At 37.0% G+C, this 17466-nt stretch overlaps 1 protein-coding gene across 1 annotated transcript in view; it reads left to right on the top strand.

The window, feature by feature from the left end:
- DROSHA (drosha ribonuclease III) overlaps nucleotides 1–17466 on the top strand; it is a 70260-nt gene that overhangs the window by 13074 nt on the left and 39720 nt on the right. Inside the window, exons 8-14 of the mRNA XM_086469181.1 lie at nucleotides 435–515; nucleotides 2601–2687; nucleotides 2785–2871; nucleotides 5880–5951; nucleotides 7525–7606; nucleotides 8862–8936; nucleotides 12765–12934. Coding sequence (XP_086325307.1) covers nucleotides 435–515; nucleotides 2601–2687; nucleotides 2785–2871; nucleotides 5880–5951; nucleotides 7525–7606; nucleotides 8862–8936; nucleotides 12765–12934 — 654 coding nt within the window. The remainder of the gene's footprint in view (nucleotides 1–434; nucleotides 516–2600; nucleotides 2688–2784; nucleotides 2872–5879; nucleotides 5952–7524; nucleotides 7607–8861; nucleotides 8937–12764; nucleotides 12935–17466) is intronic.

Below are 17466 nucleotides of genomic sequence, written 5' to 3'. Positions count from 1 at the left end.
ATAGCCTTGCCACATGGCGGAGGGGTTAGTCAGGGATGGCATTTCAGACAGTGAATTTAGTGGAACTATTTGAATGTTGAAATTTCAGCCTGGAAGCATCTGCATGTGCATGTTTAGGGCCTGAATTTTGTTTTAGGCAGTGTGCTGTCTGTACGTATAAAAAATGGAAAATACGTATATGATAGTAGAGTGGTACAATTCTGCTGAGAGCATTTTTCCATCTAGTGCTTCTGAAACAGTGATGAAGTTCTCATGCTGTTGTGCAGTTTTCTTACGTTAATCTACACTGTTTTCAGTTTTATTGGTTTTAGAACATCCACTTAATCGAAGCATGACAGGCTTTTAGAAGCATCAGCACTCCGGGCATTAAAGCCAACATACTTTTCCAAAACCGTTTTTCAATAGAAACAGAATCCTATTTTGGTTTTTGACAGATGAATGATGGACCTTTGTGCAAGTGCAGTGCTAAAGCCCGACGAACAGGAATAAGACATGGCATTTATCCTGGCGAAGAGGTAAGTAATTCTAAGAATTGCAATTATGAATAAAAACTTCCTGCTGTAAACTCACACTTGGATTGATTTGAGGGTTTTTCCCATTCTTTACAGGCTGAATAATGTGCAGCTTTAAATCACTTAGTTGTGTAACCTCATATTTAAAATGCGATACCAGTAATGAAATCCACCTGAAAACTGTAGAAAATTGTTGCCTGCATTTATTTAGTTCTAGGTTGTCGGATTTTTTAAAGTTTCTGAAACACAACTATGTTAATAAAAAAGAACTTGTGGTCAAAGATCTACCATCTTCAAGTGGATGAGTATGTTATGAGGGCCGACTTTGTGAAGGGATTGCTTTAAAAGCAAAAGTAAATAAAACAGTAATGCTGCTGCTGACAGGAGCAGGAAGCTTGTCAGGAGGTGTTCTTATCTTAGCACTAAAGCATGTCTGTGCTGCAAACTGTCAAAACAGTTTATTAAGTTCTTTATGAATAAGTGATTTGAAAAAATGGCTCCATCAGTTTCCTGAAACACAGTTTAGAATGGTTTTGAAAAATATTGTTGAAATAGTGTTTCGTTATTTTCCTTAGAAATACCTATTTGTACAGAGCATGCTTTGTGTTCAGTATTGTTTCTGGAAATAAAACCAGTGCTTGGACAATGTCAAACATTTTTTTCTAAAAAACTTTGTTCTGGTGAAAGAATTGGAGAACATGAATATGTAGGTTTTATAATTTACCTTGAAGATTACCTTTATAATTTACCTTAATTTTTCTTGAAGAATTTTATTTTTCAATATGACTTTTTACATGTGTTTACTGAAACGTTATTTTATTTCTCTGCAGTTAAGGATTTATGAATGTTTCTGTGAGTTATTCCAGCTCAGAAAAATGGCTTTGGTGTGAATCTTACTATAAATTGCTCCAGTTCAGGATCAGTTCCTCCCCATGTTGTCTCTAGTGTTTTTCTTGCAGAGAAGGAGGGAGAAAATTTAGAAGGAGAAAACGGATATGTAAAACTTGCTGCATGAAGGCAGCTATTCCCTGGAGCAAGGCTGGCTGGGAATTCAAGGTTTCAGAAAATCTCCTAGGATGTACTAGTTTTTACAGTGTCGTGTAGATAAAACTGCCTAGCTTCAAATCAGCTGGTTTGTAACTGTCTTGTCACAGCAGTGAGAAGCATAGTTTGGGGCTGAACAGCCAGAGTAATGACCCTGCTTATTGGACGGGTTTTGCAAAGTGCACAGAGCTGTGTAGTGGTGTAGCTATCTTGTCATTGCAATCGGGCCATCTTTTGTAACAGTGTTTATAGTACCTTGCTCACTGCAGTGGTGCGGTTGTTTTTGGGGGGTGTTTTTTGTTGTGGTTTTTTCCCCATGCAGGCAGAAGTATTCTGAACAGATGCTGCAGCAAATTGGATGTAGGGCATAGGAGAAACTGTTTTTGTCTGACTATTGAGGATTTTTAGGTCTTTAAACTGGACTGCTTCAGAACAAGCTGGAAGAAAATACCAGTCCCAGGCATTTGGTGTTGCATCAGAGTGCACAGGGGGATGGCTGCCTTTGGACCTCACAGGCAGGCATTACAACCTCGCAGACAGAGCAGGGCTACCAGAGCTGCCTTGTTCGTGACAGGCGAATCCCTTTTCTTCAGACCCAATTTGCCACAAGCAGATGAGCTGATACCTGTCTACCTTGGTAACATACTTTTGAGATCTTCTCATGTGAGGTCCAGGTTCCTTTTTGTAAGCTTTTAAAATCAGTTTTCTGAAACAAATTTATGTAAAAGAGGAAATTAGTCTGGTATGTAAACAAATAACTGCTGTGTGTAAGAAAGATGGAGAGTCAAATGGAAAATTAAAAAAACTACAGCAATTTTTTTTCACCTTTTTTTTTCCTTTTGAATAGCTTTAAAAATATTTCTGAAAGTGGAAATGTAGATAAGGCCACACTTTCAGTCTTCCCAGAATGCTTAATTATGACTACCTGCTTTTATTTAATTTTCCTTAGTGCATGTTTCATGGCTATTAGAAATGCTTTATTCTCTCTTTTAATCTAAATTTGCCTTGACTCTACACATAATTCTACTTCTCTCTTTCTTTAAGCCCATTAAACCATGTCGCCCCATGACCAACAATGCTGGAAGACTATACCACTATCGAATTACTGTGTCGCCTCCCACAAACTTCTTAGTAAGTACTTTATAAATAATTCTAACTAGGACTCTAATTTTGTTTTCAGTGGTGGAAGTAGTACTGCTTCTTGCTTACTCCATGGTGCTTTTTTCAGACAGACCGACCTACTGTTATTGAGTATGATGACCATGAATATATCTTTGAAGGGTTCTCAATGTTTGCACATGCCCCATTAACAAACGTAAGTATGTTCATTACTACATACTTGGGATTTGTTTGGAAGGTAAGATGTTTCTGCCCTGAAGTAGAACTTCTCTAAAACAATGATGCATGTATGTTAAGAACATCTGGCCAGCACTGGGGGCAGGGTAAAGTTATTTGTGCTAACAAACCTCAGGTTTTGTCTTGACTAGTTGTGGTAAGCGTTGTCTTCAAACTGTGACTGAGACTGTGATGTGCATCAAAGTAATGTTTTTACATGTTTCACAGTTTGGAAGTGAAATAAACTGTGGAATAACTTGTTAAAACTGTTAATTGGATTTAAATTGGAAAAAAATTAAAAAACAACAACAATAACAAAAAGTTTTCCCTTGAAGTGACGAATGGACTTTTTTTCAGAAATCCACTCTAAAGGGATTTCTCTCTTCTAAAAACTTACTTAGATGTGTCCCCTACTTTCTAACATCTGTTCAGCGTCCTCAGGAACTAAGCAAGTTATGATTTTTATGATTTTTATTTTTTTTATGTAGGTATTTAAAGGCAATTAATTTCATGCTTTGAAAACAGATATAACAAGAAAAGGACATGATTGGTACCTGACTGCCCTGCTTTTCCAGTATAAGCTGAGTTAGCTATATCCGAATGAAAAATATGCAAATACTTAATTTCTGTACACTTGAAGATTTTTTGGTATCTATATTTCAAGAACTGTGTTTTCAAATGCTGTAGTGTTTGATTCCTTGGGTTTGTACCTGTTACCAGCTACACCACCAATGCCAAAACCCGGTATAAGAGTGTTTATCAGTACAGGGCTGGGATGTAAGAATACCAGAACTGAGAGGCACTGAGAAGAAAGTATTTTTTTGCTGACACTTTGCTTACATAATGTATATGACAACACTTTACTTTTGGTGAGCAGGAGAAGGGACTCTTGATGACAAAAAGTCAGTGAGTGAGTGAAGTTCGACCTGTGGCATGGCAGTGTGAAGCACTCCTGCCTGGCAACATTAACTCAACCTTGAAGTTCAAGGCAGATTTGTCCTGAGGTTTTACATTCTCACTTTGCCAATGAGCAAAAAGGAAGTTTTGTTTTACTGCCATTAAAAGGTTAAAGAGCCTACCTTATCTTTATAATTTTTGTGTCTTCTGCATGAGAGGAAGGCAGAGTTATGGAAATCTTTAATATACAGAGAACAAGGAAAACTCTTCTTGTCTGATGTGATTAGTGAAGGCCTTGAACTTATGCTTACTGTAAAGTGTGTGTGGGTTTTTAAATTATTTCTCAAATAGGGGAAGTGATCAGCAGCAAATGATTACTTTTTTACGGAGTTGAGTACAAAGCAACATCGTATTGTCAGTTCCTGTTACTAACATGTATAAAGCCCTTTGGAAGGAGTCTCTTACTTTCTTGAGATGAACTTTGACAGCATAAAAACTACTGTTTGAGACATGTTTTGGAACATACTTGATAAGAGGGAGATGGCAAAGGGTAGCAAAAAGAGGTCCAAACACCAACATCTTTAAATGAACCAAATTTCTGTAATTTGAAGTCTTAGCTTTGCACACTGTTAGAAGTCTTACTACTGTTATTACTGTTACTCAGTACGAATTGAGCAGGTCACATAGTAGGGAAAATTGTTAGTACAGTCATAAGAGAAATTATAATTTTCTTAATATAACTACCAAAACAATTTTATAGTACTAACTGCATGTTCCTTTCCTATGTATTTGCTTGTGTACATGGAACTCTAATTCATGGTCATGGTCACTTCTGTGAAGCATTCATTTTCTATTCAATACCAAGAAAAATACCCAAGGATACTGATTTTCTGAATCAGAATATCCTCTCGAGGTTGAACCTGCATGTTAAAAAGTAAGAAAACAGTCACTGTTTTTTTTGTTTGGTTTTTTTTTTTTTAAAAAGCCTTACTGAATTAATTGTGGCAGGTTTTCCTCTCCTCAGATTCTAAATGGTACATTTGAGTTTCAAGGTTTTTTATTTTTGGTTTCACATTTAATATTGTATCAAATTGTAGGAAATGCAGGTTTTTGTTTGGTTGTTCGGTGTAGCTCCTTTATCATGCAAATATCAACAGATTTTTGGAGACAAAATAGTCAAATGCTTGACAGTAGGCTGCAAGAAGACACAAGCAGAATATTGCACCTCTGCTAAGTCTATTGATTTCAGTGCAACCACAGCACTGCTCAGATATTTGTGTGCTTATCAATGCAAAATAACCTTGGCTTGCCTTGTTTGCGCAGACCATTGGATTGTTGTAAGATTCTTTTATGCTTGCGAGGCCAGTGAATAGTAAAACTTGTTAAGAGCTGTAGATGTGTAGGGCAGGATTACGCATTTCTGTAATCTTTTAGAAATTTGGCTTTTTTGCTTTAAAAAATCCCATTTAAAAAAAACCCACACACCTTCAGCAGCCCATGGACTTCAAAAACAAAAAAACCTTTTTTCAAAGGTGAAAAAAAAATAATTCAACGTTTGTCTTACAAGTTAGTTGAGTGAACTTCTGAGAATATTTATTGGATTAAATTAATATAAACCTATAAATCTATCCTGAAGTTCTTACATTGTGTTGCTATGACTTAAAGCTGTATTTTAAGACAATATAGCTAACAGAATTGGCAGTGTGCTAAAAACACCTTGGCTTCAGGTCACTGTATCAATCTGACATGTGTTACCAACAATAAATTCACTTCTAAATATACAAGTGAGAGAAGATACAGGTTTACTGAGCTTTGTTTTTTCTTCTAAACAAAATTTCATCTCCAGTAGATGGCATTATTTAATCTTTTTTTACCATCCATCCTGTCAGCCCTGTGTTATTACAGAGGAGGAGGTTAGAACTGGTACTTCTCTTGCACATGCTTGTGTTCCTGTCTTTACGTGATCCCCCAGAGCAGCTGTTTCAGTAAATGCCCTTTTCAACACCACAGTAATACCTTTGCAGACAAAGTTGTATTAAGTATACATTTGATATTGTAGTTTTTCATGCTGAATTTCTATTTTTCTTCCAGATTCCTCTATGTAAAGTAATCAGATTTAACATTGACTATACAATTCATTTCATTGAGGAGATGATGCCTGAGGTAAGAAGGATAATTGGTCAAAAAGTCGGAGTGGGTTCTGAGTTGTTGATATGCTTAATGGATTGAACTCTTCAGAATCTCATTTTGTGAAGTCTCTAAGAGACAGGCTGAGTTCTGAACAAATGGCTGAAAAGGAACTTGCACTCACAGGTACTAGCATAAATCCATCTACCTAGGCTATCATATATTAAAATCAAATAGTGAGAAGTGCTTATATCCATAGCTTCTTTTCATTTTAAGTTGTATACAATATATGTCAGGTACTCTTATCTGTAAGCTGAGTTAGGCATTATCCTCCCTTTGCGGATGACAAAAATAAGGCATCTGGAGGTGATGGTTTGCCAGGACTACATAAGTCAATGGCAGAGCTGAAACTTAATCATGAGTTTGAAGTCTGAAGATTGCTTATCAGTACTTAATATAAGCTGTTGCCAAAACAAATTTTCGGTGGATACAAACAAAGCACATTCAGTTCGTAATCTTTTTTTTTTATTACAAATTAATCCCTGGTGAAGCCAGTTTGTGAAGTAAATTGCTGCAGTGGAACAGCATGGGTAGGTACAGAAACACCCCTGCATACTAACTACACAGATAGGATCAGTGTTTAATTTAGTCACATATATTTACATTTTTCTTTCTAGTTATCTCTCTCTTTGTTGCTCAACAGCATCTAAATATATGCAAAACCCCTGAAATTCCTCAGCAAGATTAATGTGATCAAAGCAATTCATTTCTTGTTACTGTATCTGCTGTGTTGCTTCCAAATCTTGTTCTAAAACAACAAATGGTCACCAAGCAAAGTAGGGAATTTGACTGATTTTTTTGACTCCGGGTCAATTGGCTACAGCACTATTTGCAGCCTGTCTTTACTAAAGCATTCCTGCGAGGGAGATTGTGTTGTTGGGTTTGGAGTTTATGGCCAGTATCATACACATACCATTTATGTCAGCCTGGCCTGATTTTGTTCATTAAGGAAGGTTTTTTAGGTTCCGTCATTCCTGCATGAACGCTTTTTGCTTTGCAGGAGTTGCTTCCCCACTTGATGAGAAAAACCTCATTAATTTTTTTTTCTTTTTTTTTTTTTCTTTTGTGTTGGCTCTTGAGGTCAAAAGCCTCAGTTTGCATTGTACTGATATGTTGCTATGGAAGTGATCAGGATATAAGAGATGGTGATTTATAAACTTTTAATATGAACATGTAGGAAAAAGTGAACTAGGAAAAAATCCTTCTCAGAAATATGTCATCTACTTAGCTTACTCAGGTGGAATGGTTTTAGTGCATAGCAAGTTATTGCAGATTCGTAATTTCTGCCCATAGTGTTGATTTGGACATTGACTAAAGAGTCTTCATTACAATGCTTTCCTGACAATGCTTTCTGAAGAGATCACTGTGTGGTATGTTACAGTAAGTGATTAAAGATGCGTCAATACTGTTTCCAAAGCCTAGTGTCTAGCAGTTGGCAAATATGAAGACACTGTTTTTTTCATTATTTTGTTTAACTAGATGTGAGTGGCGTTATTTGTATTACAGTATTACATAATTATGATTCTGGTTTATTTTTTTATTTCCCCAGAATTTTTGTGTGAGAGGTCTTGAGCTCTTCTCTTCATATCTATTCAAAGATATTTTGGAGCTTTATGACTGGAATCTTAAAGGTAACTTCTATTTATGGAAAAAAAAAGCCCAATTAATTGCAGCTTTTGTAAATAGAACTCTATTTTTTTATGTTCTTTGGTTTAGAAAAGAAAAAAGTGTGGAGGGACCTCAAAAGAATAGAATTAAATGCTGGTTTACGTCAGAGGGACAAGGAGATGAAATATATTTGAGTTCATTAGTGTGGCCTATAGCAATGAAAATGCGCAAACTTGGCACTGTGTTCTTGCAGATAAACTAAGTTTCTTTAATCCAAACCAGTTCCTTTAAATCAAACAGTAAATATTATTTTATGTTTAATATTGCATAGTATTGTGTCCATGGTACTTTGAAGCCAACATATCAGGTAAACTATTCTCTCTTTTTTTAGAAGCTAACAAACGAGTTAATCGTACAGTATTTCTCTACAGTCAGCTTATAAAGCAGTGTCATACAGACAGCCATAGAGGGATAACATATCATTATAGCTGAATGTTTTTGACTTGACAAGATGAAAATATATGTTCCTGTGAAGGCTGCTACAAAGGAGAATTTCAGTGATGATCCTTCCCTTGGTCTAAAAGAAAACTGATAATATCAAAGGAATTTCATTTCAGAATGTGTAGATATGTTTTGGTGTCTTGACTTTGTCTATGGAGATGCACTCAGCACTTACTGCAGTTAAACAGGGAAGCATACAAGTTTCATACGTTTTGCATAGCTTTGGTTTGATACTAAATGTATTCTAATATCAATGTTTTCTTTCATATCACTGGTTCTGATTGCTCTTCTTTAGCACTGGGTGCTTACTGGTTTTGTTTTTATTTTCATGCAAAGCTTTGGATCATGGAATAGTAAACGGAAAAACCACACAATAGGGTCAAGGAAATTTCCTTGTTATCTCTTGTTGTAACCAAAAAAACACCCCACTAATTGGTAGGGACTAATAAACTAGTGCTTGTGTCTGTAAGGCTTAAGTGAATTAATTATATGAAAGAATTTTCTCCTGTATCACTGTTTTAAATAAAACTACTGTGGTTTTGTTATATTGTTTTTATTTTTAAATTATTGTCGTTTTCTCTGAAATCATCCACGTGAAAGCTTTCACTAGAATTTGTTACTCTTTGCTGTGCATTTTGTTACTTTTTCCTGATTGAAATTTAAGCCCTATCAAATGTAATCACCATTCACTTATTTCATCTGGTTGCCTTCTTTTTTTTCTTCCTTTGCAAATACGTTGCTGTTCATAAATTTTCTGTATTTTTTTTCATATTTAAGGTCCTTCACTTGAAAATGATTCTATTTGCTGCCCCAGGTTTCACTTCATGCCGCGATTTGTGAGGTTTCTTCCAGGTAATGTTTGTATTATGTAGTTTTATGGAAATTAGATCTAAAATACCCCAAAATCAATAAACCCCACCAAAAACACATGCCTCAGAAAAACAACAAACCCTCCACAAAAGAACTTTCTGCAAGTCAAATGGTTCAGTCAGTGTAGAGATCTGGCACTTCCATCTGAAGTCTTTAGTGCTTGCTGGCAGTGGGCATGATCTGGTCAGAACTGGGATTTAGATCATAAAATCATAGAATGGTTTGAATTGGAAAGGACCTTAAGGACCATCTGGTTCCAACCCCCCTGCCATGGGCAGGGACACCTTCCACTAGATGAGGTTGCTCCAAGCCCCATCCAGCCTGGCCTTGAACACTGCCAGGGAGGGGGCAGCCACAGCTTCCCTGGGCAATCCCTGCCAGTGTCTCACCACCTTCACAGTAAAGAATTTCTTCCTACCAGCTAGTCTCAATCTCCCCTCTTTCAGTTTGAAACCGTTACCTCTCGTCCTATCACCACACTCCCTGATAAAAAGTCCCTCCCCACCTTTCCTGTAGGCCCCCTTTAAGTACTAGAAGGCTGCTAGAAAGTCTCCCTGGAGCCTTCTCCAGGCTGAACAACCCCAACTCTCTCAGCCTGTTGTTACAGAGGAGGTGCTCCAGCCCCCTGATCATCTTCGTGGCCCTAAGATGATGGGCAGGCCAAGTCTTGCTTCAAGCTTTTGTCTCGGTTGTGGTGATTTTAGGCAGTGCTTGGTCATCCTTGTCCTGCCCTGCGATGGAGCTGTGGCATTTGAGGAGTGTTATTACTTAATCTCACATGTAAAACTGAATTTCGTGTTGCTTTTGGTGTTCAGGATACTGCATAATTGTATTACACTTCTTGATGTGCAGTTTTGAGGGTCAGCATGATTGGCACCTCTGAGCCAATGTTGTTCTGATTGTTTCTTTCTTTATCTTAATGCAAGCTTAGACCTTGCAGCAAGTGGTACAATTGAGAAAAAACACCATTCCAGTGCAATTCAACCCTATCCTGCCAGCCAAGGGCAAGGTTCAGTGTTGAGTGTTATGATTTGACTCATTTTCTTACGATGTGACTCATTTCGAGTCAACAGCTTACACAGGCATTTACACATCCTAAGATACTAGGACAGACTTTCAGTTGATATAAATGTCATGGCTCTGTTGAAAATGTGTCCTGCTGAGATCTGCCAGTGATTGCTTCAGAAGGGTTGTGCGGACAGGAAGATGTGTTTCAGCTGCTGGACTGAGGGTGCAGATGATACATGGAGCAATCTACATCAAGAGGGTTATGGCCTGGAGATGCTCTCTGCTCTGGGCTTTGAAACTTAGTTGGGATATTAATTATAGCTGTAGCTAAATGAGGTTTGGCTCATTACTGTGGAGAGTACTGGTGGCTAGATGACTATATTTCTAATTGTTGTTCCTTCCTGGATACACAACACTGTTCAATCAGAAGCAGAGCTCTGAGGCTTGCTAGCAAACACTTGATTTGGTTCTACTGAAGCAATTTACAAAATAAGCCATCAAGCCACATGTGGCTGATTAACTTGACCTCATCACAAAATGAGAACAAGTTTAACCTGCCTGGTTTGTGTAGCTTGAGGGGATTTTTATGTTAGTTTGGGGCTTTTATATTCTGATTTGTTTTATTTTAGTTTAGAAGTCAGCTCTTTCTGTGCAGTTGGATTGTTTACTGATAGGGAAAGATAAGTCTCTATAACGTGTATTTCTATGTGCTTCCTCTTTAAGGTTCCCAGCCTTCCAACTCTTATTAAAAATGTCTTTTTCCTGATATTTCTGCATATATAGTTGCCTTTTAGCATCTTTATGACAGATACTTTTTTAATCGAGTTCGTGTTTTGTATTGATTATTTTCTGAGATATCCTTGGAGTTTTTTAATTTCCAGAGAGTGGGAATCTATTTTCTTCAGGTATGTTTGCAGAACATTATGTATCTATGTCTGTTCACAGAAGATACATTGGTGTAACAGATCTCCACACATCTATCAACTGTCTCTCTAATGATAGAAGTGAATTGCTGATTTCCTATTACTTCTACTTTCATTCTTTCTTATCTTTCTAATCTGGAAAATACGAGGTTTGAGATGTCACATTTTCTGTGTGGATTACTTGGAGACAGGCCTTGGGTAGCTTTGGGCTAATCATACCGTGTTTACTGAGTGCCAGAGATGCATAGCATGCAGAGTAGTTTTGCTGTATTGTATTCATTGTGATGGATTTTTATGATGATAATGACTAGAAAAAAAATGTTTGAGGTCCCAAGTACTGCATGTTCTGACCCAGGAAAGGTCAGGTCTCTTAACTACTATTTAGCGCAGCTGTCTATAGCAACCTGTACCCTTCCTGTGTACACAGTCTTCAGCGAGTAAGGCTACGCTTGTTTTTTAGTGATTGTTGGGCTACCTCTTGTGTTAACAGTATAATCTAATTGTTGGCAAAGACAAAAGTCTTGTAAACAGAGTCCCTCCTTTTTGAAGGAAAACTTTGCACATTTAAAAATCTGCCCATGTAGCTATTTAGAAGTATTTTCTGTTTCCGGTGAGGTTTGGGGTGTATTTTCCCCATTTAAGATTCCCTCTTGGAATCTGAATGAGGTTAATTACTCTGAGAGGCCAAGTTATATCATTCCCTTTCACCTTTTCTGTACCATAGTGCTGTAATCCCAGCCAAAGTAAGAAAAGTGCTTGTTCCTTGCGTGTCTGGTAGAGATTGTCATCTTACGCAGCACTGCTGTTGTGCAGCAGTTCTGCGGGGCTTTTCCTGTGTGCCTAGGATCACGTTCCTCGTGCTGTGGCATCATTCCCCATGTTGCTCTAAGACGACTTGGGTTTTCTCCATTCCTTTTTTTGTGTATGTAGTGGTAGAATGTACTCAGTGGCAGGGCCAGATTGCTCCTGCTCCCTGGGGAAGGGAATTCAACGTTTGTGCTCTGTGGGGATGAAACTTGAAGATGCCTCCATACCTATAGACTAACACCCTGTTGTTGAAGGAGGGGGTCGGAGAGATGTGTGTCAAAATTAAAGCACTGCAGTAACATGTCATAAATTTACTTGTATGAGCAAACATACTGAATTTGAATAGTCATGTCTTCTGAGTGGTGATCTGTCAGGACTGTCACTTTTCTTTCCTGTTTGCATCTTCACATCAGTAACTGACTATCAGGATCCAATCGGATGTTTATTATACTGTCTTCCTTTGTTACAAGCAGATTTTACTGTGCATGTTTCCTGGGGTCTTGGAGGTATTTAGCAGTTTTCATGTGTCCTTTATTCATTTAGTGACAGAAGACAGCATGAGTCTCTTTAGTCTTCATTACTGCAGGTGCAGCACGTAAGCACTACAGATGAGTTTAAAATGCAAGGATGACTTGCTACATTCATCCAGAAGTATCCCATAAAATTTTGAGTGTTCTTTAAAAAAGCTGCATGAGTGCCTAAAGGCTTTTAACTACCGTTGTAAAAAGAATTATAAAAGTGTGAAAAGGAAGATATAACTGGACAATGTAACTGATTGTTCTGCCTACTCATTTTAAAGATTTTCTCAGGCAAGTTAGAAACTTCAGCTTTACAGTACGATGAAACTGTTAGTCTTGCTACTATTACTGTTAATGCTTCGAGTTTAGCAAAGTGTTTCTGCATGTGTAATATTCATCAATAAAACATTTACCTTCATATTTGTCAAGTTGCTTAAGCATTTTGCATTTTATTTTGCTCATCCAAATATTTTGTGTGTTCTGCATATTTTCGCTTTTGTTCATGCTTTAGGAGTGAATATCTGAAATGTGTTTTCTTTATTTATGTTTTTAAGATGGAGGAAAAGAAGTACTCTCAATGCATCAGATTCTTCTCTACTTGTTACGATGCAATAAAGCTCTGGTGCCTGAAGAGGAGATTGCCAACATGCTTCAGTGGGAAGAACTGGAATGGCAGAAATATGCAGAAGAATGCAAAGGGATGATTGTTACCAGCCCCGGCATGGTAGAGCATATAATTCTGATTTATAAACAACCCAATGACACATACATGTCTTGTTTTAGAGAGTTTGCTACAGGCTGAATTGGAAAGGGAAAAAATGACCAGTGACTGTTGGAGATTGCTATAGGATCAGTTCATTGACTTGTTCCAGCCCTGGGAAGAATTGCATCCTCTGCGGCTTTACTGAAGGGCAGATTTCCAGATAAGCACTGTTTCAATGTGTACATTAAAAGGAATGGCTATATTTTATGTATGTGAAATTGTAGTTTGCTCCTCTGCTTTCTTATTTTCTCAGTCTCTATGTGCATGATCTCATTCTCTTTTCCCTGACATGGGACCAGAGAATTAGTAATTTGTTGCTATTTTCTTTCATCTTCCTCTTTTGGCCCCCTAGCTCTATTTAAAGTGCTCTATCCTGGTTCTGCACTGAATATGGAAAAGGTGTTTTCTGCTTATGTGATTTTTTTCTATATTGTTTCTATGTTGCTCTCACTGAGGAATTTTGTGTACATTAATGACTGCATCCATTAATTTTCAATGCCAAGCTTGAAACCCCTATGGCCTTATTATTTTTTGAACAATTAGTATTTTAAAGCATATCTTCTCTGAACACAGTTCCTTTCAACTCCAGTGTTTATGTGAATTTAGCCTGTTTTTCTGACTTTCACGCTTAAGAAATGTGGGTCAAAAGAATAGATGATGTCCACTAAAAGCTGCAGGGTTCTGTTTGCGTGGTTTGGTCAGCATCGCAAAGTGGTGTCTCCGTAGTAGAGGCATGTTTTGGACCTTGTATTTTAGACTGCCATGCAGCTTTCTTGGTTGTAATACCTTTCTTTGACTTCATTTTCCTCCTTTGCTCATAGCTCAACTTCTTAGCTTCTGCAGAAAAAGTGTGGCTGGGTATCATGCCTAAGGGGAAATTTAGTTTGCTAACTGAAAAACCTGTCCCCAGACTGCAGCCAGGGTGACTTCCTAAATATATTTTTCAAGTTTATATTTTTAAGTACAGCAGTATTACGTTTAGTGAACTACTTTAAGCTAATCATGAATTGGGCAGGATAATTTATTTTTCCCTTGATTTCATTCTGAGTTTTTTTGTCCTGGCTAAAACTTTCTAAGCAGAGACAAAAATAAGATAATCTATGGGAACGTGAAATACAGAATACGTGTGAACTCTCACTGTGGAAAGTTCTACCCGAGCTGGTTAAAACTGAGTGCTAAACCAGAATCTCATAATAGAAATTGTTAGACAGCCTGAACTGTTTAACTTAACGTTGCCTGTGGTTTCTGTGATAGAAGGTACATGCTAGTGCACAAGTTGTCAGCATCTGAATGGTTATACACTCGTATAACTTCAGTGGTTCTGATGAAGAAAGGCTGATTTCAGCTAGCTGAAAACTTGCATTTTGTTTAGCATGAAGGACTGCATATATGCTCCCTTGTGTCTCTGAACTGTAAGTGTCTGTATGCACAAAGCAGTGCAGTTTGTGAGTGGTAGTGTTAATTTTGAGATTTTGTGTGGGTTTTTTACTGAAAAAGTCTAAATTCTATGAGACAATGTTTTTTTGAACGTGTGTGGACATTGAAATATGTAAGCATAAAAGAAATCTGCAGCACTTTGAAATGTTGTCATGTTATAATGCCATCATTAGAACATATTTTTTCCCTCAAGAAGATTGCAATGACTTTTTTGGTGGATATTTTTTCTGTTCATTGCAGCATGTTCCGTTGAGGGAAAATAGAGTATGAAAGTGTTTTCTATGCATTTTACAACATTAGAAGATAAAACAATTCTGTTATAAGAGACAATGTGAAACTGCTTTAGAAAATGACAGCTCTTCAATTCAATTTTACCCACTTGACACAACAAAGTAAACCCACTAAATTTTATTTTGCTGCTTTACTCCACAACATCACTTCAGAAATAATAAATTCTCTTGTGAGCAAAGGTTTTATTTTTTTTTTTTTAAAAATGATGTGTATACATGCATGATGGAGAAGGGAAAAAAATTTGATAGGCATATAAATCAAATTTACTGAAACAAGTAACAATGGTTCAGCATTATTTAAAACCATTTAATTTATTCATGGTGTTTCGTTAGTTCAGTAAAACTTTGTGTTGGAATAGATTTAAATGTTCACAAAATTTAATCCTCTTTAATACTTCACCCTTTCTAAAATATTGCTGCTTTTCTCACTGGTACAAATAAATAGGTATTTTAACATACTTTTGTGCTGCATATGCGTGCAATCTCATCATGTCTTCTACTACCAGCAAAGCCTTGATTGATGAGGTTTGGAGTAGAAAACAAAGATGATGAGCCTCTGGTCTGTTAGAATCTTTGGTTTTTATGAGATTTTTAAAAGCAAGGTTGTGGTTATTAGATAGTCTCTCACAGCACTTTTAAAAGAACACGGGGATAAAAATCTGGAAGAGTAACATCTAATTGGCTTGTGTCCTGTCTGCTGGTGTGCAATTTATACTGTATGTTTCTGTATGGTGCTGTTTGTTCGTTTACCCTTCTGAAACAGCACCAGAGAGGAAGCTAGTGTTCACTGTGCTGAAAGGAAAAAGCAGAGCCTCACTACACCCCTCTCATAACTGTCGGTGAAGGAACAATTGTGATTAAGTCTTAAACAAGGAGTTCTTTTGTCCTGGTTGTTACCAGGCATCTTTGAACAGCTGTGTAACTGAGTGACAAAACTCAAAGGCAGTGGCATATAAATAGAGTCTGGTTTTGATTCATGATCCCAAGGCCCTGCGTTTCACACAGACCCTGCTGTAGGCGTACTGAAAGCTCTTCTCCCTTTCACACTTTTAAGAATCAGATTACTTCTGTTTAAGTGTCTAAAATGTGAAACACTTGAGTAGAAAAATATTGCCTGTAATTTTTTTAAAATATATTGATTCTCATTGGTGTATTGAGTATAATTATTGTTTCATATTCTGTTAATCATATTTTGCTGCCTTGGTTCTGAGAGGAGTTGTGTAGCAAGGCTACTTTTTTGAGGGGGGCAGGAATGGGAGAAGTTCCTCATTTTTAATGTTAAGAGAGGGGAAAAGCAACGAACAACTGTTGTGAAGATAAAAAGTTTTCAAATTGGCTTTGTGCAAACCCCTCAAAACTAGATAAACTTAAATGTCAGGACTTTAAGCTCTGGTTTAGAGAACAACATTCTGCCTGCTACAAATCCTTCCCATGTTTTTTATTAGGTTTTGTTGTCCTAATTCCTTTTCACTGGAAGTGCTTTGGAAAAAAACCTTTTCTCTTCCTTTTTCTTTTTTCTTTCTTTTTTTAAAATTTTTTTTAAAAACCTGGCAGCATGAGCTAACTAACTTAAGTTTTGTTAGTTTTCTCTTTTTTTGGCTGGGGAGATGTAACTTTATGTTCAGTCATCATAGAATTATAGAATAGTTTGGGTTGGGGAAGCTGATAAGCATTTTTCCCTTGGAAAATGTTTGTCTATCTGATGTCAAAGTTTTAAGTAAGTTTTTCTTCTTCTAGAGTAGGTTGGAAATGTGGCCACCTGATGAGGCTTACCTTTATTTATAGAATTGGCTGTGCTTATCCATGCAGAAAATGATTCCTGTAAACAGTTCTACTAAGGTGGTTTGAAGGGCGAAAGCTTTGTTTCTCGACACAGATTTTATTGTTTTGTGAAGAGAATGGTGGGAGCTGTTTCTGCAGCTCTGAAACTCATCTTTGAGAAATTCACAGTACTAAATTAGAAGTTTTGAAATGCAGGTAACTAGAAGTAATGCCCTTTTTCTGAAACCTTAGGCAAGCAGAAAATATTTGCCTCATCTAGCTGATTGCAAAGTGGGGAGTAAGCAGTCACGTAACAAAGCAGCTTGCCAGTTAACAGAGAAAATGTTTACTTGGAGACAAACTGTGCACCTTCAACTGAGTGTTTAAATATGTTAAATAAGTGATCGAGATCTCTGTGAGCAGCATGTCTTCTACAATGATGTGCAATTACTCATATTCTGCATTTTTAGAGGTGAAGCGGAAGTTGCTTCCTACTCTGTCCTTTTTAACTATAAAAAGAACTTTGTTTTGAAGTGTAAGAAGGACAGAAGTCTCCTCATTATACAAGACTGTATTCCTCACTGTACACATCAGCCTAGGAGCCTTTTCTAAGAGTAGCATGAGAGATTTTTTTTTTTAATGCTGTTTAGTTGGTGTGTTTGAATGGCTCTAATAATGGCTTCACTTGCTTTGGGAAATCAGGAACAGAACTAAAATTAGAGAGGTAACCTGATCTTGGCGAACTACTCGGGCATGTGGGAGCTTGGACGCCAGAATGCCAATACTGATTTTATTTCCAGTGTGATGTTTGCCCAAAGAAAGTTGCTTTAGGTTCTCAGAAATAATCAAACTGTAAATTTCCTGACTTGTAAAATGAAAATAAAAATACTTCCTTTTTTCACTGGGCGCGCTAAGTCAATTAACTTGGTTTCACTCATTGTCACTGCCAAATATTTATTATAATATTAATGATTAGTTTTATGTGTAATTTAATAAACTTGGAAT

Source organism: Leptosomus discolor, chromosome 8 (genome assembly GCF_034619465.1).
Source record: "Leptosomus discolor isolate bLepDis1 chromosome 8, bLepDis1.hap2, whole genome shotgun sequence".
Lineage (NCBI taxonomy): Eukaryota > Metazoa > Chordata > Aves > Leptosomiformes > Leptosomidae > Leptosomus > Leptosomus discolor.
Note: the sequence above shows the minus strand (reverse complement) of the source record. Positions and strands in the feature narration are given on the sequence as shown.